Genomic DNA, 24,715 nt, shown 5'->3' with positions numbered 1-24,715 from the left:
TAAGTTGACTGTGCCTTTAAACAGCTTGGAAAATTCCAGAAAATTATGTCATGGCTTTATAAGCTTCTGATAGGCTAATTGACATCATTTGAGTCAATTGGAGATGTACCTGTGGATGTATTTCCAGGCCTACCTTCAAACTCAGTGCCTCTTTGCTTGACATTGTGGAAAAATCTAAAGAAATCAACCAAGACCTCAGAAAAACTATTGTAGACCACCACAAGTCTGGTTCATCCCTGGGAACAATTTCCAAATGCCTGAAGGTACCATGTTCATCTGTACAAACTATAGTATGCAAGTATAAACACCATGGGACCACGCAGCAGTCGTACCGCTCAGGAAGGAGACAATGAACGTACTACAGATGAATGTACTTTGGTGCGAAAAGTGCAAATCAATCCCAGAACAACAGCAAAGGACCTTGTGAAAATGCTGGAGGAAACAGGTACAGAATTACCTATATCCACAGTAAAACCAGTCCTATATCGACATAACCTGAAAGGCCACTCAGCAAGGAAGAAGCCCCTGCTCCAAGCAAACTTCCAAAGTTGTGGCAAAATGGCTTAAAAGGACAACAAAGTCAAGGTATTGGAGTGGCAAAGCCCTGACCTCAATCATATAGAACATTTGTGGGCACAACTGAAAAAGCGTGTGCGAGCAAGGAGGCCTACAAACCTGACTCAGTTACACCAGCTCTGTCAGGAGGAATGGGTCAAAATTCACTCAACTTATTGTGGGAAGCTTGTGGAAGCCTACCCGAAACGTTTGACTCAAGTTAAACAATTTAAAGGCAATGCTAACAAATAAAAATTTAGTGTATGTAAACTTCTGACCGACTGGCAATGTGATGAAAGAAATAAAAGCTGAAATAAACCACTAATATTATTCTGACATTTCACATTCTTAAAATAAAGTGGTGATCCAAACTGACCTTTGAAACAGGGAATTTTTACTAGGATTAAATGTCAGCAATTGTGAAAAACTTAGTTTAAATGTATTTGGTTAAGGTATATGGAAACTTCCGACTTCAACTGTATTTAGGGCTTTTTAAGGACCCAAAGTCACTTAATTTAAACCTAAAACTAAAATCAATGTTTTTCACCTATAAAAACCCTTTAGTCTTTAGTCACAAACCGCTAGGAATTAATCTCAATCCACTGGACTAATTGTACTGTAAATTACTCTGTATAAGTAGCATATATTCTTATATTATTGGGTCAAACCTTTGCTTACCATAACGCCTCAAAACGACCAATGATATTTCAATTGATTTGCTAGCATTTAATAACCAAACCTAGTGCACAAAACAGGTTCTAATGATGTTAGGCTGAAGTCTCCTGTGACACCATGGTCAAGTAGATACACTGACTGTAATAGGAAGCTTTTTCACCTTTCCATGATACCAATTCATCTTGGCTCCTAGACTCTGTCCACAAATTTTAGGCTGAGTTGAAACATTGACTTATCAATGACCTGAGACCAGCTCAGGTAATCCCTACCATTGAGACAATGAGTCGTAATGCTGCATTAAATGTACATTATCCCAGGGGCGTTGGCAGACAGAATATAAGTAACTTAATTTATGTCCCCCTAATTTCCCTGAATACCTTCGTTAATCCTACAGCCATTGGATGCAGTAATCATTAATATATGAAACAGAATTACACTGAGTGCCCTAGTAGGAAGACCACTTTGTGCAGCTCACCCTGCACTTTCAAGTCTACTTCCCAGTAACACATTAAAAACAATCAAGCTCTCATCAAGCTGCCCACTCAAGAAAAAAATTCAAACTCTAACCAGTGCCTACAACCTGGTTCAGGTTGTCAGTCAACCTACCAGGGTATTTACAAACAGCACAGGAATGAAATCATCAACATCTTTACTAATGCTACGGAAATTTGATTTAAAGTAGTATCCAAATCCATAAAGTGTAGTGATCACAATAGAATAGCCAAATCTAGGAAGCCAAAGTTCCAAAGTCTGGGAAGTTATAGTGTATAAGAGTTCGTACAATAAGTTTTGTAGTGATTCTTATGTTGATGATGTAAATAATATTTGCTGGTCTGTGATGTGTGATGAGGAGCAACCAGACACTGCAATTGACACATTTCTGAAATTGCTTATTCCAGTTACTAATAATCCCGAACCTACTAAGAAAATGACAGTAAGAACTGTTTAAATCCCATTGGATTGATGAGGAATTCAAAAATGGTATGCTTGAGAGGGATGTGCCAAAAGGTATGGCAAATAAGTCTGGCAGCCCAACTGATTGCCAAAAGTACTGCAAATTAAGAAGTTATGTGACTAAATAAAATAAAATAAACTATACTATGAATCAAATATAAATTGTATAAAGAATGATAGTAAAAAGCTTTGGGGCACCTTAATTGAATTTTTTGGGGGAAAAGCCAACTCTGCTCCATCATTCATTGAATGAGATGGCTCATTTATCACAAAACCCACTGATATTGCCAACTACTTCAATTACTTTTTCATTGGCAAGATAAACAAACTTAGGGATGACATGCAAGCAACAAACACTGACACTACACATCCAAGTATATCTGACCAAATTATGAAAGACAAGAATTGTACTATTGAATTCCGTAAAGTCAGTGTGGAAGAGGTAAACAAATTATTGTTGTCTGTCAACAATGACAAGCCACCGTGGTCTGAAAATCTGGATGGAAAATTACTGAGGATAATTGCGGATGATATTGCCACTCCTATTTGCCACATCTTCAATTTAAGCCTCTATGAAGTGTATGCCCACAGGCCTGGAGGGAAGCTGAATTCATTCCGCTACCCAAGAATAGTAAAGCCCCCCGTACTGGCTCAAATAGCCGAACAATGAGCCTGTTACCAACCCTTAGTAAACTTCTGTAAAAAATGGTGTTTGACCAGATACAATGCTATTTCACAGTAAACAAATTGACAACAAGCATGGCACTTACACAAATGACTGATGATTGGCTGAGAGAAATTGATGATAAAATGATTGTGGGGGGCTGTCTTGTTAGACTTCAGTGCAGCTTTGGACATTATCGATCATAGTCTGCTGCTGGAAAAGCATTTGTGTTATAGCTTTACACCCCCTGCTATAATGTGGATAAAGAGTTCCTTGTCTAACAGAACACAGAGGGTGTTCTTTAATGGAAGATTATCAAATATAATCCAGATAGAAGCAGGAATTCCCAAGGGTGACTGTTCAGTCCCCTTGATTTTTTTCAATCATTACTAACAACATGCCACTGGCTTTAAGTAAGGCCAGTGTGTATGAGGATGACTCAACACTATGCACGTCAGCTACAACAGTGACTGAAATGACTGCAACACTTAACATAGAGATAGTTTCGGAATGGTTTGCAGGGAATAAGTTAGTCGTAAATATTTCCAAAACTAAAAGCATTGTATTTGGGACAAATCATTCACTAAACTCTGAACCCTAACTACATTTCATAATTAATATTGTGGAAATTGAGTAAGTTGAGGTGACTAAACTGCTTGTAGTAACCCTGGATTCTAAACTGTCATGGTCAAAACATACTGATACAACAGTAGCTAAGATGGGGGAAGTCTGTCAATAATAAAGTGCTACTCTGCCTTCTTAACATCACTATCAACAAGGCAGGTCCTACAGGCCCTAGTTGTGTCACACCTGGACAACTGTTTAGTCGTGTGCTCAGGTGCCACAAAGAGGGACTTGGGAAATTGCAGTTGTCTCAGAACAGGGAAGCACGGCTGGCCCTTAAAAGTACATAGAGAGCTAACATTAATGACATTTATGTTAATCTCCCATGGCTCAAAGTGGAAGAGAGATTGACTTCCTCATTACTTGTTTTTGTAAGAGGTGTTGACAAGCTGAAGGTACCGAGCTGTCTGTTTAAAATACTAGGACACAGCTCGGACATCCATGCATACCGCACAAGACATGCCACCAGAGGTCTCTTCATAGTCCCCAAGTCCAGAACAGACTATGGGAGACACACAGTACTACAAAGAGACATAACTACATGGAACTCTATTCCACATCAGGTAACTGATGCAAGCAGTAGAATCCGATTTAAAAAGCAGGTAAAAATACACCTTATGGAACAGCGGGGACTGTGAAGTAACACAAACATAGGCACAGACAACATACGCACTATACACACACGTACACATGGATTTTGCATTGTAGATATGTGGTAGTGGAGTATGGGCCTGAGGGCACACAGTGTGTTGTGAATTCTGTAATGAATGTATCGTAATGTTTTTAAAATTGTATAACTCCCTTAATTCTTTCCAGACCCTAGGAAAATTGGGGATCCATAATAAATACAAATACAAATGTATGAAGTTACAGAGGAGAGGACAGAGAGAGACATCAGGAAGAGATACTGTCACGGACGTCAAAAGAAGTGGACCAAAGTGCAGCGTGGTAAGCGTATATTTTATTTTCTTCACTGACTAGTGAGCAACAGCAAGCACTCCAACAACAACAAACGAAAGAATCAACCGTGACGCTTACAGGGCTAAGTGCCACAAACAAAGTTTTAACTACCCACACTGAAGGATGGAAAAAGTGCTACCTAAGTATGATTCCCAATCAGAGACAGCGATAGACAGCTGTCCCTGATTGAGAACCATACCCGGCCAAAACATAGAAATTAAGAAACATAGAAAACAAAACATAGAATGCCCACCACACATCACACACTGACCTAACCAAATAGAGAAATAAAATGTCTCTCTCAGGTCAGGGCGTGACAGATACGTTCAAAGAGGATGTGTTGGTTAGTGTGTGTATGTGTCCATGTAAAAAGGATCCACAGCACCAACATGTAAAGTTCATAGGAGCGTGTCAAATTGGGAGTCAAATGAAATCAATGAGTCTGTATTTTTCTTGTTGAAATTAAGGCATATGATTTCTGGTCAAACAGATGCAATAATGATAAGCCACCAGGTATAGAGAATCTTGATGGGAAACTATTGAGAATCGCAGCATAATGTATTACCACCCCTATTTGCTATATCTTTAACAGGAGACTAAAGGAGTGTGTCCAGAGGGTTGGAAGGAAGCTAAAGTAATTCCACTGCCTAAAAATGTGTGAAGAATCATTTGCTGGCTCTAACAGCCTCCCAATCAGTTTACTACCTGTTCTTAGTAAGCTGATGGAAAGAAAAGTGTTTGACCAAAAACAATGCTATTTTTCAGAGAACAACTTAACTGACTTTCAGCATGCATATCGAGAAGGGTACTCAACTTATACTGCAGTGACTCAGATGAAAAATGATTGGTTAAAATAAATAGATAAGAAGACGATAGTTGGAGCTTTAGTGTCAGATTTCAGTGCAGCCTTTGATATTATTGATCATAAATTGTTATTGAAGAAACTCACTTGCTATGGCTTTACATCACCTGGATAGTTATTTATCCAATAAAACCCAGAGAGTGTTCTCCAGCTGAAGCTAGTCTTACATCAGATATGTACAGTGCAGCAGTTGCCTTACACTATTACTCTTCTTTATTTTTACAAATTATTTGCCACTGGTCTTACACAAAGCTAGAAGGATTTTGTATACTGTTGGGTTCTATCTTGAAATATAGTTATTCATGTTACCATACTAGAACTTATTGATTACTTTACATGTATAGGAAATGGACTAAGAACTAGGTGTTTGGAAAGTTACTGAGTGAGACAAGGGGGAGTGCAGAAAGTTTACATTCTGTCAAAATGAGGGGTAGTGGGTATGTTGATAGGATGGAATACACAGTGCACTAATGGCACTAGCAGATCATTTTAACCTCTTGATTCTGAATACAGCCTCAAGCTCATTACCATAACGCAACGTTAACTATTCATGAAAATCGCAAATGAAATGAAATAAATATGCTAGCTCTCAAGCTTAGCCTTTTGTTAATAACAACACTGTCATCTCAGATTTTCAAAATATGCTTTTCAACCATAGCAAAACAAGCATTTGTGTAAGATTATTGATAGCTAGTGTAGCATTTAGCGTAGCATTTAGCATAGCATTTAGCGTAGCATTCGGCATGCAACATTTTCACAAAAACAAGAAAAGCATTCAAATAAAATCATTTACCTTTGAAGAACTTCAGATGTTTTCAATGATGAGACTCTCAGTTAGATAGCAAATGTTCAGTTTTTCCAAAAAGATTATTTGTTTGGGACAAATCGCTCTTTTGTTCATCACGTTTAGCTACGAAAAAAACCTGTATCCAGGAGTGTAATTATCCCCGCAGCTCATTAGCATAACACAACGTTAACTATTCATGAAAATCGCAAATGAAATGAAATTAATGTGATAGCTCTCAAGCTTAGCCTTTTGTTAACAACAATGTCAACCAGAAAATCATTCAAATAAAATCATTTACCTTTGAAGAACTTCGGATGTTTTCAATGAGGAGACTCTCAGTCAGATAGAAAATGTTCAGTTTTTCCTGAAAGATTATTTGTTAAGGAGAAATCGCCCCGTTTGGTGCGTCACGTTTGGCTACCAAAAACCCCCGAAAATTCAGTCATCAAAACGCCAAACTTTTTTCCAAATTAACTCCATAATATCGACTGAAACATGGTAAACGTTGTTTAGAATCAATCCTCAAGGTGTTTTTCACATATCTCTTCGATGATATATCGTTCGTGGAAGTGTGCGTTCTCTTCTGAATCTCATGAGAAAATGCCTCCAGTTGAAGATTACGCACCAATTTAGACAAAGGACACCGGGCGGACCCCTGGTAAATGTAGTCTCTTATGGCCAATCTTCCAATGATATGCCTACAAATACGTCACAATGCTGCAGACAACTTGGGGAAACGACAGAAAGGGCAGGCTCATTCCTTGCGCACTCACAGCCATATAAGGAGACAATGGAAAACAGAGCCTCAAAAATTCTGCTCATTTCCTGTTTGAAGTTCCATCTTGGTTTCGCCTGTAGCATGAGTTCTGTGGCACTCACAGATAATATCTTTGCAGTTTTGGAAACGTCAGAGTGTTTTCTTTCCAAAGCTGTCAATTATATGCATAGTCGAGCATCTTTTCATGACAAAATATTGCGCTTAAAACGGGCACGTTTTTTAATCCATAAATTAAAAGAGCGCCCCCTATATCCAAGAAGTTAATGAAGGGGGAATTTGTACCTCCGCTTCAATGGCAGGGTTGAAACCCACCGTCAAAACGGCTATCGCAGGGGTGGTGGACCAACACGACAATCTAATTCCACTCACTTTGCATTGCGTGTAGTTGCTGATAAACATACCCCAGGCACTGTTAATGGATTCAACAGTAAGAAAATCAAGCTAAGAGGTAAATCTGACAACAAATACATTCGGCAGCGAAAAGCCACCAAACCTTGTCACCAATGTGACACATATGGCCATTGGGTGAAAGACTGTGGTGGTGCCTGAGCCTTCTGCGCCGGCTCATTCCGCGGGGGATTGCGGCTATGCAAACATTTTCTTCACTGACTAGTGAGCAACAGCAAGCACTCCTGAAGGAGGCCGGAGTTGGGAGTAACGCATAGGTGTGTTTGGCCTCTGTGAGGAGGTCAAACTGGCAAAATTCATGACAAAAAATTATTATGTTCTGTGGAGGGACATAATCTAAACTATGCAATTACTACCGATGCAAACGTTTGACATGTTTCTGTGGACATTACGGATATTATTTGGAATTTGTCTGAGTTGTCATGACCGCTCTTTCCTGTGGATTTCTGAACATAATGCGCCAAACAAACGGAGGTATTTTGGAAATAAAAATAATCTTTATGGAACAAAAGGAACATTTGTTGTGTAACTGGGAGTCTCGTGAGTGAAAACATCTGAAGATCAAAGGTAAACGATTAATTTGATTGCTTTTCTGATTTTCGTGACCAAGCTACCTGATGCTAAGTGTACTTAATGTTTTGTCATGCGATCGATAAACTTACACAAACGCTTGGATTGCTTTCGCTGTAAAGCATACTTTCAAAATCTGAGACGACAGATGGATTAACAAAAGGCTAAACTGTGTTTTGCAATATTGCACTTGTGATTTCATGAATATGAATATTTTTAGTAATATTATTTGACTGAGGCGCTATGCTATTCAGCGGTTGCTGATGACAATTATCCTGCTTAAGGGATGGGTAGCGTCAAGAAGTTAAGACACTAACAGCTTACAGACGGTAGGCAATTAAGGTCACAGTTATGAAAACCTAGGACACTAAGAGAGGCCTTTCTACTGACTCTGAAAAACACCAAAATAAAGATGCCCAAGGTCCCTGCTCATCTGCATGAATGTGCCTTAGGAATGCTGCAAGGAGGCATGAGGACTGCAGATGTGGCCAGGGCAATACATTGCTAGGTCTGTGCAGTGAGACGCCTAAGACAGCGCTACAGGGAGACAGGATCGACAGCTGATCGTCCTCGCAGTGGCAGATCACGTGTAACAACACCTGCACAGGATCGGTACATCCAAACATCACACTTGCGGGACAGGTGCAGGATGGCAACAACAACTGATGGAGTTACATCAGGAACGCACCATCCCTCCAACAGTGCTCAGACTTTCCGCAATAGGCTGAGAGAGGCTGGACTCAGGGCATGTAGGCCTGTTGTAAGGCAGGTCCTCACCAGACATCCCCGGCAACAATGTCGCCTACGGGCACAAACCCACCGTCGCTGGACCAGGCAGGTAAAAATTGCTCTTACCTGACGAGTCGCAGTTTTGTCTCACCAGGGTAATGGTCGGATTCGTGCTTATCGTCGAAGGAATGAGCTTTACACCGAAGCCTGTACTCTGGAGCGGGATCGATTTGGACATGGAGAGTCCGTCATGGTCTGGGGCTGGGTGTCACAGCATCATCGGACTGAGCTTGTTGTCATTGCAGGCAATCTCAAAACTGTGCGTTACAGGGAAGACATCCCCTCCCTCATGTGGTACCCTTCCTGCAGTCTCATCCTGACATGACCCTCCAGCATGACAATGCCACCAGTCATACTGCTCGTTCTGTGCGTGATTTCCTGCAAGACAGGAATGTCAGTGTTCTGCCATTGAGCACATCTGGGACCCTCGGAGGGTGAGGGCTAGGGCCATTCCCCCCAGAAATGTTTGGGAACTTGCAGGTGCCTTGATGGGAGAGTGGGGTAACATCTCACAGCAAGAACTGGCAAATCTAGTGCAGTCCATGAGGAGGATTTTTACCCTCCCTTTGTTCAAGGACACATTATTCCATTTCTGTTAGTCACATGTCTGTGGAACCTGTTCAGTTTATGTCTCAGTTGTTGAATCTTGTTATGTTCATAGAAATATTTACACATGTTACGTTTGCTGAAAATAAATGCAGTTGACAGTGAGAGGACGTTTCTTTTTTTGGTGAATTTATGATTTAAAATTAAACTATAGGTGAGAACATGAAATGTGATCTTTACCTTCTAAATGAGAAAATGGTTTTCATATAAAGTTTACCCAGTCAGTAACCACACCCATGTGAGCACAGACAATATGCCAAAATGCAATGGAACCATCCTTTTTCCAGAGTGTATAAAAGGACCCAGACCAGAGAACGTGAGTACCCCCCACATGTTGTTGAACTCTCTACAGACCAGAGAGCGTGAAGAGGTGGCTACACGGCTGAGAAATGGTTTAAAACTAAAGACCAGTAGGAGGACGGTAAGCCAGACGTCACGAATGGTTAGACAATAGAGACTAGTATACGGACTGTAAGCTGGACGTGTAAAATGGTTAGACTCTACATTAGACCAGCGTGAGCGACAGCCTGAGCTGAAAGGTTTACGCCATGGTTAGAAACTCTGAATCTCTCTCTCTCGAAGAAGAAGAAGACTACTCAGGAATATTCAGTCTGCAGCTGTTTAAGTACTTTAGTCTAGTAAATTCGACCGAGAACCACTGGGTGGTATTTTTAAAGATCTATTCTAATGAACACTTCCTCTAGAAGATCTGTCCTAACAGACAGTCTGAGACAGAGAAGCTTCAGCTACAAAATACATTTTTACTACTGGGGAACACAACCAGAGACTCCTGATGAACTACTCTCCACAGACTGATGGAGTGATTTCAACAGAGCGAAACGACAAAGACATACAATTGTAAATATGTACATTGCATTTCTAAATCCAAATGAGTGGTCGTTGGGGTGCTAAATATCCATATTTACGATGAACGTGTTATTCAACTGTATGTACGATAGGTGAAGTCCCTTTGCCTCTTCTTCTCCCGCTCTTTCTTACATGCCTCACTCTTGTTATTGTGTAACAAGATGTCATATCGGGTTAGTCCACTAGAGACTTTTCATTGGATTATGTAGTAATCAATGTGTAAGCTATCCTGTTTGTGTGTTTATGTAATTCTGTGTGATTATTTAGTTAGGTAGTAAATAAAGAATTGAGCCAATTTGTATATCGCTGATTCCTCATTTATGCTAGGGTTCGTGCAGATATCCAAGAATTTTGCAACAATCAGAATGGGACTGATAAGGTAAATAAGAATTAATGAATTGGCTGCGATTGATGTAAGAGATATTTTATATCTTTAGAGTTTAGTCGGGAGATAGTAACTCGTTAAATAACTTTTCCTGTGATTCCCCATATTACTACTTAATTAATTGTTAAATTATTCATTTAATTGCTCAATAATTGAACGTGGTAAGTAATTATTTTATTAAATAACAGTCAAACACATTAAAGATAGTCATGACACAATACACTTTATTACGTATTATTCTAAAATAGCTTTATAGAGTTGATGAAAGGGAGGAGGGATCCTCATGAGAAATTAGAGTGGAGTTAATAATGCGAGTAATTGTTTGAAGAGTTAAAGAAACAATTGTAATTGTAGAGTTTAAAAAAGCAATCTGTCAAGTGCCACCATCGGGATTACCAAACTAAAATTAACTTTTTTTGTTCATGAGTCGTGCACTGGAGTAAATCTTTAGAGCCTGTGGCGAGAGGAATGCCGCCATGTCAGTGGGCTGTACAGGCTACAAAATTGGTTTTGCATAACACTGCTTCAATTACAATGGGGCCCCCCAAAAAAGTAGATCTGTCTCGATTCAATGTATAGTATTCTAAAAAGAGTAGACATTTTTATGAGTGTGAAGCAAATAGGGAATATCCAACGGAGATTGGCAATAGTATATATAATAAACTTTGGAATGGATTAAAACACAAACAATTAATAAGTGGAGGGAGGACAGTGGACTACCGGTGAGCAGAAGTTATCATGTTTTGTTTTGTCTGTAATTAAAAGTTTTGTTTTGCTGATTAAGATTTGGCATAGTGAAAACTAACGAAATGTTCATGTTCTTTTCCAGGAGAGGATGGGGTGTCCCTTTCTCTCCATTTGAAATGTTTGCCAAGGCTGTTGTCTTGGGAGAGCAGTTAGTGAAATTCTGCCATTTATAAAGTATAAAAGGTACTCAGATCCGGCTGTAAAGGGAGATCCCAATTAAGTCAGGCCTGGCCATTTGTTTGTTTTTGCCCTACGTTTTACAACACACACCAGCACTTGCACACACAACCCACCTGTTATGAATATTTGTTAGTGGTGTTAATAATATGTCTGATTTATTGTGTGGGGTCTTTTTATTTAGTTTTAGTAGGTTAATAATGGGTTAGAAAGGATGCACAGTAAACTACACAAAAATGCAATTTTCAGAAATATTCAATTGTCAGAATTTTGGTTGCACACGTACATTCTCTGGATAATAAAATGTACTGAGAAACCCAATGTAAAATGGGTACACAGAATGTTTGAAATGTCTATAGATAAGTAGTCTGATAAGTAGTCTCACACTTATTGGTGTTGAAAGACCTGTTCTCATTTTCTGGTGAAGCCTGATCACCCTTGCTAGAAAGTCTAGATACATTGGGCGAGATTGAAGTAAAATATGAAGATTATTACTGTTGTTGTTTTGGTTGTTTTGTTTTTGTCTTTACTTCAATGCAAATCTCACCAGATTGGGTCTGCTGTGTGGACGGGATTTCTCCCTAAGGGTCAGCCCTCTAACTCCCTGACACCTCTAACACTGCGGTGAGGTCACCAATATGACAGGGTCATATTGACAGGGTTATGACAATAAGCCAATTTGCAAAATGGTTTCAACAGTTCATTGTTATTCTCTTTGACATTTGTCTTCTAAATGTGTATTATGAATTAAGTAATAAGTAGTCATATGCTGAATAGTTTGTCTGGATTTTCCGAATAAGAATGCCCTAAGCTGTTGTTCTGGTCTGTCCTCTCTCAAGGTTATGGCGATAATGATCCCAGATGGTATTTAGATGCATTGAGGGGATAATTCCACCAAGAACGTTGTGAGCGTCACCCCTTCTAACCGGCTAAAATAATAGTGACAATGGCTTTCACTATGCCCCTGTCCATCATCACTTTTACCTGAGACCTGAGTCCTGTCGACAGCATTCAGTCGGAACTATCAACTGCCTTTTCTCTTAGGAGTGTTACATGAGTCCTGAGACCATCCATGTGGAGTGTGCATGGAGCGAGATCACGTCCACACTCCTCTCATGCTGACTATTCCCCAGATATTGAAATCAGGAAATTATCACAGGCCATCCACTTTGACAAGCATCAGTTACATGTGTACCATTGGAAGGATGAACTGTACAGCTATCTGAAGTAGAAAATTAAAAGACACCAGAAGAATGAGAGCCAGGAAGGAGGGGTGTTGTCAACCGTGCCAGTAAGTGATTTAGGGTTTCCCTAGGTGCCGAGATAGGATTGTGTCGAGACACAGATCTGGGGAAGGCAGCATTGAAGGTCCCCAAGAACACAGTGGCCTCCATTCTTAAATGGAAGAATTTTGGAACAACCAAGACTCTTCCCAGAGCTGGCCGCCCGGCCAAAATGAGCAATTGGGGGAGAAGGGACTTGGTCAGGGAGGTGACCAAGAACCCGATGGTCACTCTGGCATAGCTCCAGAGTTCCTCTGTGGAGATGGGAGAACATTCCAGAAGGGCAACCATCTCTGCAGCGCTCCACCAATCAGGCCTTTATGGTAGAGTGGCCAGATGGAAGCCACTCCTCAGTAAAAGGCACATGACAGCTCGCTTGGAGTTAGCCAAAAGGCACCTATAAGACTCAGGTCATGAAAAAGAAGATTCTCTTGTCTCATGATACCAAGATTGAACTCTGAATGCCAAGCGTCACGTCCGGAGGAAACCTGGCACCATCCCTAAGATGAAGCATGGTGGTGGCAGCATCATGCTGTGGGGATATTTTTCAGCGGCAGGGACTGGGAGACCATCGAGGGAAAGATGAATGGAGCAAAGTACAGAGAGATCCTCAATGGAAACCTGCTCCAGAGTGCTCAGGACCTCAGAATGGTGTGAAGGTTTAACTTCCAACAGGATATCAACTCTAAGCACGCCAAGAGAATGCAGGAGTGGCTTCGGGACAAGTCTCTGAATGTCCTTGGGTGGTCCAGCCCGGGCTGTAACCTGATCAAACATCTCTGGAAAGACCTAAAAATAGCTTTGCAGCGATGTTCCCCATCTGAATTGACAGAGGATGTGCAGAGGAGAATGGGAGAAACTCCCCAAAATACACATATGCCAAGCTTGTAGCATCATACCCAAGAAAACTCGAGGCTGTAATCTCTGCCAAGGGTGCATCAACAAAGTACTGAGTAAAGGGTCTGAATACTTATGTCAATGTGATGGAAATGTTTTATTTTTCATACATTTGCAAAAATGTCTAAAAACTTGTGTTTGCTTTGTCATTATGGGGTGTTGTGTGTAGATTGTTGAGGGAAAAAGCAATTTAATCAATTTTAGAATAAGGCTGTAACGTAACAAAATGTGGAAAAAGTCATAATGTCGGAATACTTTCCGAGAACACTGCATGATTATGCATAGCTCATTACTAATACTTGTCATATTGTGTTTTCTTTTGCTTTTCACTCTCTTAGGAACCCGAAGGTTCGGTTGTACAATTGGAGGGGAATTAGAGTGTTCATAGTGTGATTATTAGTCAGAGGCCATAAGTCTTAAAGGTGTAAACATATACATCAACTGAGAATATTAATTATGTTTTCTTTTCTGTTCATTTATAAGTAATTTCAATGTTTATATAATATTGAACAGTATGGAGTTACTATTCAAAATGAGGGACTGTTGGGTTCTAGCTTGCATGTTGGGACTGTTGGGTTCATACAATAGTATGAGGCTTGCCTGTCCTAGAAACTAGGTAGCTCACCATACGCTTCTAGCCCCTTCTTATTAATGGTATCTGTTGCTTTTACACGTCTTACTACTCGGAAGTCGTCTTAATTCTCGCTCAAAAAACTCCTGTGGCTTATTTTTCAAATTGGCAGGTCTTGCTTCTAAATGTCTGCACAGGAGTGAAGGTTTCATCAAGTTGTGAGATAGTACTTTTGCACATATAACAGCTGAGGAAAGGCACTACTCCCAATATACAGTGCCTTGCGAAAGTATTCGGCCCCCTTGAACTTTACGATCTTTTGCCACATTTCAGGCTTCAAACATAAAGATATAAAACTGTATTTTTTTTGTGAAGAATCAACAACAAGTGGGACACAATCATGAAGTGGAACAACATTTATTGGATATTTCAAACTTTTTTAACAAATCAAAAACTGAAAAATTGGGCGTGCAAAATTATTGAATTACTGAACACACCGTCCCCACTGTCAAACATGGTGGTGGCAACATCATGGTTTGGGCCTGCTTTTCTTCAGCAGGGACAGGGAATAATTTTGCACGCCCAATTTTTCAGTTTTTGATTTGTTAAAAAAGTTTGAAATACAGCTTCACGGTCGTTTTGTATTGTTTATTGTTTTGTTGCCGATATCCAAATAAAAAGTAATGTACGCTCACCACACTGCGCTTTGGTCTTCCATCAACGACGGCCGTGACATATACAGTGGGACAAAAAAGTATTTAGTCAGACACCAATTATGAAAGTTCTCCCACTTAAAAAAGATGAGAGGCCTGTAATTTTCATCATAGGTACACTTCAACTATGACAGATAAAATGAGAAAAAAAATCCAGAAAATCACATTGTAGGATTTTTAATGAATTTATTTGCAAATTATGGTGGAAAATAAGTATTTGGTCACCTACAAACAAGCAAGATTTCTGGCTCACACAGACCTGTAAAAGGCTCCTCTGTCCTCCGCTCATTACCTGTATTAATGGCACCTGTTTGAACTTGTTATCAGTATAAAAAACACCTGTCCACAACCTCAAACAGTCACACTCAAAACTCCACTATGGCAATTATTAGGACATGGAAGACATACAAGACAGCTGCTAATCTCCCTCGATCTGGGGCTCCACGCAAGATCTCACCCCGTGGGGTAAAAATGATCACAAGAATGGTGAGCAAAAATCCCAGATGCAAGACAAAGCTAGACCTCATGTGGCTGGAGTGTGTCAGCAGTTCCTGCAAGAGGAAGGCATTGATGCTATGGACTGGCCCTCCCGTTCCCCAGACCTGAATCCAATTGAGCACATCTGGGACATCATGTCTCACTCCATCCACCAACAGACTGTCCAGGAGTTGGAGGATGCTTTAGTCCAGGTCTGGGAAGAGATCCCTCAGGAGACCAACCGCCACCTCATCAGGAGCATACCCAGGCATTGTAGGGAGGTCATACAGGCATGTGGAGGCCACACACACTACTGAGCCTCATTTTGACTTGTTTTAAGGACATTACATCAAAGTTGGATCTGCCTGTAGTGTGGTTTTCCACTTTAATTTTGAGTGTGACTCCAAATCCAGACCTCCATGGGTTGATAAATTTGATTTCCGTTGATAATTTTTGTGTGATTTTGTTGTCAGCATATTCAACTATGTAAAGAAAAAAGTATTTCATAAGAATATTTCATTCATTCAGATCTAGGATGTGTTATTTTAGTGTTCCCTTTATATTTTTGAGCAGTTTTCTTCCATTTCTTCCATTTTGAATTCAGGCTGTAACACACCACAATGTGGAATAAGTCAAGGGGTATGAACACTTTCTGAAGGCACTGTATCTTTTATTAAAGATAAAAAAAGTTCACAGAAGTAAAATGTCAAGGTAGACCTACCAATTTGTTTGTGTTTTTACTACTATCTGTTTGATTTACCGAAAATTAGTAACAGAATTTCAGAAAAATCTGAAACAGAATTACCAATTGAATTGGCTACAATGGGAATTCATAGTAGTCACAAACCACAGTTGGGTCACCTGATGAGTTTGTCCATATCATAACGGTTTTTCTTTATTTTATCTGTCATCTGGCAGTCAAAGCAAGTGTCTGCCTTTTTCTCTTTCTTCTCTCTCTCTCTCTACAGTTAATGTCACCTCTCCCGGATCATATTGACAACTACACATGAGCTCCCTCTCTTTCCATTTACTGTAACCGGCATCCTACACACTGAGCACTGACCAACACTGGACATCCATGGACATAGATAAAAGTAGTTGAAATTTGGTAAGTACGCCCGGAGCTTGATTTCAATGTCTGCAGATGCTGTTTATTGTTACCGTCCGGTCTTGATTTGAACATCCACTGATGTAGATTTTTGGTCGAGTTTGGACTGGCCTTGATTTGTTCCAAATATAGTCCGAACCAAATATGAAGCAATCATAGATATCAATGTTTCACAAGTTTGGACATTACAGCACAGTACAATACAATACAGTAAAACTAGTTAACTAGAGTATAGTTCCATACTGTACAGTGCAGTACAGCCCTATTCTGTACTTTATTCTGTACTGTACAGTAGAGCTGAATAGAGTAGAGTTCAGTACTGTACAGCAGAGCACACTAAAATTGAGAACAGTATAATGTACTGTAACTACTGTACTCTACTTTACTGAACTCTGATGTACTGTACTCTACTGAGCACTACTGTGCCGTACTTTGATGTCCAAACTTGTGAAACATAGACGTCTATGATTGATTCAGCAAAAGTGGTCTTGTTTGGGGGCAGAGCTCATTAAAATAATAGCCGATATGTAGAATAATATCAACATATGCAAAGGAAGATATTACATATTTGTACCATTGTGCAACTATTCAGGCTATATCGCCATGAATACAATGTTATTAATGTCTGTAATTATGCATTTCTGTATAGTACAGATCAGGGACCCATGACGAAATTTTGTTATTGCTGGGTGTATATCCAATTTAGTTATTGTAATTCCATAATCAAATTTTTAAAAATTAAAGTCAAGGTATAATGTGCTAGCTGACACGCCATTATTTCCGCAGACATCTTTGAATCTTGGAGCAGATATTTAACAGTTATGGAAAACGTGGTCTCATAATTTTTTTTTTTTTTACTGAAATTGTGTTACTAAACAGTTTATGCAGTACTCAGCTAAATTATTAAAATGTAAAATTTCCCTGTGTGTGTGTGTGTGCGCATATTGACAGACCAAAGTGCTGGTCGGGTCAAAATCAATGAAATGTCAATCAGAGCCATGACATGGCATCCCCACCTGTGTTTGTGTGAGCAATGCTCATGTGTGACTTTCGTGTGTGACCGCTGTGTGTGTGTCTTAGCAATGTGCATGTTCTGTGTGCAGTTGGGGGCAGGGCGTCATGGCAACGCAGGCCTGGAAATGAGAGGCTAGTTGCCGTGGAAACCACATGCTGAGAGCTGATCTACAGGATGAGTGAAGGAGCGAGAGAGAGAGAGACATAGACAGAGACAGTAAGATACAATAGATGGCATTAAGGATTTATATAGCATTTCTTATAGCATTCAACACACTCTTTGTTGCCCTGAAACTCTTGCTAGAGGCTCTGTCCTCTTGTCAGTAGATATTTTCTATTGCTTTGTATGTATAACCAGAGTAGTCTTCACACATGGATGACTCCCTTATAAGCAACAAAGCATTACATAGTAGTCCTGTAGGGGTGTGCCGAGTACTCGGACAAAACGAGTATTGTAATAGATATGGAGAATTTCCCGAATACCGTTATGACACAAGTGTTTTTTGTAATTATCTGTAATCTGAAAAAAAGTGTCTTTCAGCTGCCAGCTCACATCTTTATTTCACTCAAACAGTATGAAGCGCTGTGTGTTCTAAACAACTATTGGCTAGTTCTTCTGTCTGTAAAGAAATGGGCGGGGTATCGCTTGAGCCTGCTGCAAAGATTGGTTTAGAACAAGCCGCTCTCCCTCTGCTCTCATAGACACACGCATGCACTGTTTCACTCACAGTCAATCATCTCAGGCCCTTCTCCAAACATTGTGTATGAATCAGAATCCGTATCTAGTAATTTGCTGTGAATCTAGTTAATTCCTGTTGACTTTGCTGAGACCATTTTGTTGTTCTTGTCTGTCTACTTGCCGTTGTTTAGTTCGGTATAATTATTCCATTGCAGTCTGTCGTTATGTCATGATCCGAGCCCATGCTTGCTATTATTATTATTTCTTCTCGCTCAGGAATGTTTACAAAGCGACAGATCATTTGAAAATAAAATGTAGATAGTTTATTTTGGTTGTACAAATGTTGTTGCGTAAGTATCGGGAGAGAAACTTTTTGCTCCTCTCAAAAGTGAAACAATCTATGGGGCAATCAAATTATCCTACTTTCATCTAAATCTGTGTCTGGAGTGAATGCAAGCAGTAGTAGCCAGCATATTTTTTACTCTTTACAAACCGGAGAACATGCAGAGTTGGTATTATTAGGTTCACCATTAACTGTTGCAAAAGCAGCAGCTTCTCTTCCTTTGGGTTCTCACAAAACATGACATAACACAGAACATTAATAGACAAGAACAGCTCAAGGACAGAACTACATATTTTTGTTTTTTAAAGGCACACGTAGCCTACATATCAATACATATACACAGTTATGCACTGTACAAATAATGCTGCAGCAAAAGGGAGAGCATTTGGAAGGGGAGAGTGTGTGTTGGTAGAAGATGGATAAAGAGATGGATTATGGTACGAAAACAATTGTTCATTATCATTAATTTACACTACTGCTATTGCATAAAATACATCTACTACTTGAAAATAAAAGTTGACTTCCAGAAAAACCTGGAGTCATGAAAACTATTAGCAAAATACATTGATGTTTTTTGCGGGTTAATGGGCTCTCAGAACAATTCTATGCGGGTGTCGGGGGTCTTGGAATTGATATGGCCCGGAGCAGGGCAGGACTCTAACATAGAGCGCATCTGAAATCGCACCACATTCCCTATAAAATAACCACATGTAGTGCACTATACTGGTAACATGGTGACATTTCAGACACAGCCTGTTCGATATCAAACTAAGAGAACTGTCAAGTAGTACATCAAGCTTTAACCAACTTAGAAACAGCACTGAAAATACACAAAATATGTTGTCTTGGATCGGAGTCAATCAGCCAATAAGAGCCCACAGATGCTGGGTGCATCTCAATAGTTTCATCTCAAACATAGGTACATTTCAATAATCTCACCTCAAACACAGGTTGGGTGCATCTGAATAGTCTCACCACACCTCACCTCAAACACAGGTCAGGTGCATTTAGATTGTCTCACCGTACCCAACTTCATCTCAAACACAGGGCGGGTGTAGCTCAATAGACACATCTTTTATTTATTTATTTTACTTCACCTTTATTAAACCAGGTAGGCTAGTTGAGAACAAGTTCTCATTTGCAACTGCGACCTGGCCAAGGAAGCATAGCAGTTCGACACATACAACAACAGAGTTAGACATGGAATAAACAAAACATACAGTCAATAATACAGTAGAAAAAATAAAACAAAAAGTCTACATACAGTGAGTGCAAATGAGGTAACATAAGGGAGTTAATGCAATAAATAGGCCATGGTGGTGAAGTATTTGCAAAATAGCAATTAAACACTGTGCAGAAGATGCATGTGCAAGTAGAGATATTGGGGTGCAAAGAGCAAGATAAATAAATAAATACAGTATGGGGATGAGGTAGCTGGATGGGCTGTTTACAGATGGGCTATGTACAGGTGCAGGGATCTGTGAGCCGCTCTGACAACTGTTGCTTAAAGCTAGTGAGGGAGATATGAGTGCTACGAGAGGGTGCTGCTATGGTGACAAGTGAGCTGAGATAACGCGGGGCTTTACCTAGCAGAGACTTGTAGATGACCTGGAGCCAGTGGGTTTGGTGACGAGTATGAAGCGAGGGCCAGCCAACGAGAGCGTAGAGGTCACAGTGGTGGGTAGTATATGGGGCTTTGGTGACAAAACGGATGGCACTGTGATAGACTGCATCCAATTTGTTGAGTAGAGTGCTGGAGGCTATTTTATAAATTACATTGCCGAAGTCGAGGATCGGTAGGATGGTCAGTTTTACAGGGCATGTTTGGCAGCATAAATGAAGGATGCTTTTGTTGCGAAATAGGAAGCAAATTCTAGATTCAACTTTGGATTGGAGATGTTTGATGTGAGTCTGGAAGGAGAGTTTACAGTCTAACCAGACACCTAGGTATTTGTAGTTATCCACATGTTCTAAGTCAGAGACGTCCAGAGTAGTGATGCTGGACGGGCAGGTGCGGGCAGTGATCGGTTGAAGAGCATTTGGAGGCCACGGAAGGAGTGTTGTATGGCATTGAAGCTCGTCTGGAGGTTAGTTAACACAGTGTCCAAAGAAGGGCCAGAAGTATACAGAATGGTGTCGTCTGCGTAGAGGTGGATCAGATAATCACCAGCAGCAAGAGCGACATCATTGATGTAAACAGGTTGTTTGAAAGGGATAGGTTGGATGCCTAAAGGGACCTGGCCTCTACCCGTCGAGTTGTATAAAGGAGAGATTGAGGGAAAGCCCAAGGAGAGGAGGAATAATGAAATGCACTCCTAATGTTCAGCTATGGTCAGGGGTCAGGTTATAACAACCAAGCAACTTCTCTCTAAGGTGGGTTGAGGGGTGAGGGAGTGAATGACTGAGTGACTGCATGCGTGCGTGTTGACTCACAGGGCACGGTGCGGAGGTAGAGGTTGTCTCTAATAATCTGCTGGTGGTCGTGGTCCACGGAGCCCTTGGAGAAGCGCAGGTTGAGGTAGTGCCGAAGGTCCTTATCCACCACGCCTCCTACACACACAAACACCATAAACAAACAGACACAGTTAAAATGCAGTCTAAAACACACACGCGGATGCAGGCCCTCAAGCAAGCAGACGCACACACACACACAAAACATGATACACATCACAGTAATTGTGTGAACTAGTACACTCTCAGAAAAAAAAGATTCCAAAAGGGGTTATTTGGCTATCCCCATAGGAGAACCCTTTTTGGTTCCAGGTAGAACCAATTATGGTTTAAGGTAGAACCCTTTTTGGTTCCATGTAGAACCCTCTAAGGAACCAAAAGGGTTATACTTGGAACCGTTTTTCAAAGGTGTATCCTATAGGGACAGCCGAAAAAAACATTTTAGGTTCTAGATAGCATCTTCTTTTCTAATAGTGTAATCACCTTGGGCTCAACATGCTCAGCAGGCTGTGTATAGCTTAATCCGTACATCTCCACATGACAAACCCTAGTAAGACTTCATAGTGTACACCAGAGTTGCCATTCGTGTTAAATTAAGACCTAGACAACCAGGTGAGGGGAGTTCATAACTAATCAATGACCTTAAAACCTTGTGACTAGGGGGCAGTATTTTCATTTTTGGAAAAATAACGTTCCCGTAGTAAACAGGATATTTTGTCAGGACAAGATGCTAGAATATGCATATAATTGACAGTTTAGGATAGAAAACACTCCAAAGTTTCCAAAACTGTAAAAAAAAAAGCCGGAGAAAAATCCAATCCGGAAGTGCCTCATGTTTTGAAAGCGCTGCGTTCCAATGCGTCCCTATTGAGCAGTGAATGGGCTATCCACCAGATTACTTTTTCTCCGTATTCCACACGCATTTATGTTGAAGAATACCCGTAAGCGGCTACATTGCGCAAGTGATCACCCGATGCCCCCAGAGTGATTCTCGCGTAAAATACAGGAGGTAGCCATTATTCCAATCGGTCCTACTGAAAAACTAATTGTCCCGGTGGATATATTATCGAATAGATATTTGAAAAACACCTTGAGGGTTGATTATAAACAACGTTTGCCATGTTTCTGTCGATATGGAGCTCATTTGGAATATTTTTTGTCATTTTCGTGACTGCAATTTTCGGGCGATTTCTCAGCCAAACGTGAAGAACAAACGGAGCTATTTCGCCTACAAAAATAATATTTTTGAAAAAAAGGAACATTGGCTATCTAACTGGGAGTCTCGTGAGTGAAAACATCCGAAGCTCATCAAAGGTAAACGATTTCCAAGTTACCTGCTGCTAGCTGGACAAAATGCTATGCTTTGCTTTCGATAAACTTACACAAATGCTTGTCTAGCTTTGGCTGTAAAGCATATTTTGAAAATCTGAGATGACAGGGTGATTAACAAAAGGCTAAGCTGTGTGTCAATATATTTCACTTGTGCTTTTCATGAATAGGAATGTTTTCTAGGAATATTTATGTCCGTTGCGTTATGTTAATTAGTGTTAGTCGATGATTACGCTCCCTCATGCGGGATGGGGAGTCACTAGATTAAGTGATCAATCAAGTCCAATGGAGGAGTGAAAACACTTGTTATGTGGAGACATTTTTGTGGGAAAGGGGTGGTGTATGGTGTAAACCAGGGGTGTCAAACTCAATTTCTGGAGGGCCATGTGTCTGTGAGTTTTCACTCCTCCCTTCTAGAACAACAAACACTCTTTGGCAAATAAGAAGATGGCCATTTCATAGATCCAACACACCATAGCACATCTTTTGGACTGAAATGTATAGCTACATCAGCTTTAACGATGGTTTGTTAAGCCTTCATTCACCATCTTCCACGTTCATGTCACCACAACCCCTCGCCTTTTGAGCTCCCGGGAGGCACAGCGGTCTAAGGCACTGCATCTGTTCCGATAGTTGTACTTCTGTACAAAGTATTATATTGTCCTTTGTTGTCAACTAGTGGGGAAGTTCGGTACTGTAGCTTCTAATTCGTTAACCTCTGTGCAGAGCTAATTCCTATCAGAACAATCCGAGCAACAACAACAGACAGACTTGTTATGTGTTTCCATCTTGCTAGGCCTTGGTTAAAGATAAGTCTGTAAGTATTTTAAGTTTTTAGGACATACTTTTGCTAATTCAAATTGCGTTTCTAGAATATTGATGTTTTTAAAATTTTTTAATTCCGATGATGCTAAACTAATTGCGCTAACTATCGCCCATTCACTTAACATTATGTGTTAGCATGCTAGCTAACAGTTCGTGATGGAATTTAACTTCTTTGGGTTTTGGAAGTATATAACTATTTTAAGTGTTCAGATACCTCGTGACAGAGGTAAAGTATAGTTATTAAGCTATATGGACACTTAGATTGTGTGTATATGTTTAGTGGCACCTTTCCTGTGATGTAAATTGTCATAATTTCTGCATGGCCATGTTGGCAAGCTCAGGATATTTTATTGTTGCTAGCTTGTGATAAAATGCTGTTCTTTATTTGTATCCATTTTCATAAATGTATATAGTTAATTCTCTAATACATTTTCTCCTTTTTGTATCTGTTACAGTTTTACAAACAACATATCTTCTACTAAAGATTCTTAACGGCACCAGTGCCTCCCTGATTCATTATTGGAAGAGTGTAAGCTGTCTGCCAAACTTTGTAGCTTACACATTGTGAGGGCAGAACAGCATCTCAGTGCTAGAGGCGTCACTACAGACTCTCTGGTTCGAATCCAGGCTGTAACACAACCGGCCATGATTGGGAGTCCCATAAGGCGGCACACAATTGGCCCAGCTTTGGCCAGTGTAGGCCGTCATTGTAAATAATATATTTTTCTTAATTAACTGACTTGCCTTGTTAAATAAAGGTTAAATAAAAAAATTACACAAAAAAATCCTGAACCTTATCTGAAAAGAATGGCACTGGAATGCAATAGCATCTGTTTTACGGGCTCCTGACCAATTCTGCTATTTTTGTACATAATGTTTCCACCATCTTTCCTCTGACCAAAAATAGGTTCTGACCATAAAAAGGCAATTACTAACCTTAATTTGGATGAAGATGTCACGTATACTCCTTCTCCGGCTCTCAAGGTCACCAGGCTGCTCATTATTTCACACACCTGTCACCATCGTTAGGCGCACCAGCACCTCATCAGACTCACCTGGACTCCATCACCTGCCTGATGACCTTCCCTATATATGTCACTACCTTAGGTTTTTTCCCTAGGCGTTATTGTTTCTGTTCCAGTGTTCATGTATGCACACTACCCATGTTTCTTGTTTTGTTCATTTGGTAATTAAATACTCCCTGAACTTGCGTCCTGACTCCCAGCACACACGTTACAGAAGATTTGTAGTTCAATGAGTCGGCAGCGCAGGGCATACTGCCTCACCCTGGACCAGGCCCGAGACAGCAATATAGAGGCAGAAGTGCGGGCAGCCTGATGAAACTACTGTTGTGAGTAAATAAACCACTTCTACCCTCTATTCTATAGGAGAATGCACAGTCACTGGAGAACAATCTGGACGAGCTCCTTTCGCAACTATCCTATCAACGGGACCTGAAGAACTAATCTTTTTCTTGGAAACGTGGCTGAACAAGGACATGGATAAAATTCTAGCTGTTTTTCCTATACATCAGCCGGAGAGAATGTCAGCGTCGGGTAAGCTCAAGGGGGGCGTTGTGTGTCCCTTTGTTATCAGCTGTTGCGCAATCTATAATAT

The 24,715-nt window shown here is 40.4% G+C and overlaps 1 protein-coding gene across 1 annotated transcript in view; it reads right to left on the bottom strand.

The window, feature by feature from the left end:
• Positions 1 to 24,121, bottom strand: part of LOC112218407 (membrane-associated guanylate kinase, WW and PDZ domain-containing protein 2) — a 312,288-nt gene extending 288,167 nt beyond the window's left edge. The window contains exons 1-2 of the mRNA XM_042302010.1: positions 24,112 to 24,121; positions 20,927 to 21,043 (exon numbers count right to left, since the gene is read on the bottom strand). Coding sequence (XP_042157944.1) covers positions 20,927 to 21,043; positions 24,112 to 24,121 — 127 coding nt within the window. The remainder of the gene's footprint in view (positions 1 to 20,926; positions 21,044 to 24,111) is intronic.
• Between the last annotated feature and the right edge of the window lie 594 nt (positions 24,122 to 24,715).

The sequence above is a fragment of the Oncorhynchus tshawytscha genome, linkage group LG19 (genome assembly GCF_018296145.1).
Source record: "Oncorhynchus tshawytscha isolate Ot180627B linkage group LG19, Otsh_v2.0, whole genome shotgun sequence".
Lineage (NCBI taxonomy): Eukaryota > Metazoa > Chordata > Actinopteri > Salmoniformes > Salmonidae > Oncorhynchus > Oncorhynchus tshawytscha.
Note: the sequence above shows the minus strand (reverse complement) of the source record. Positions and strands in the feature narration are given on the sequence as shown.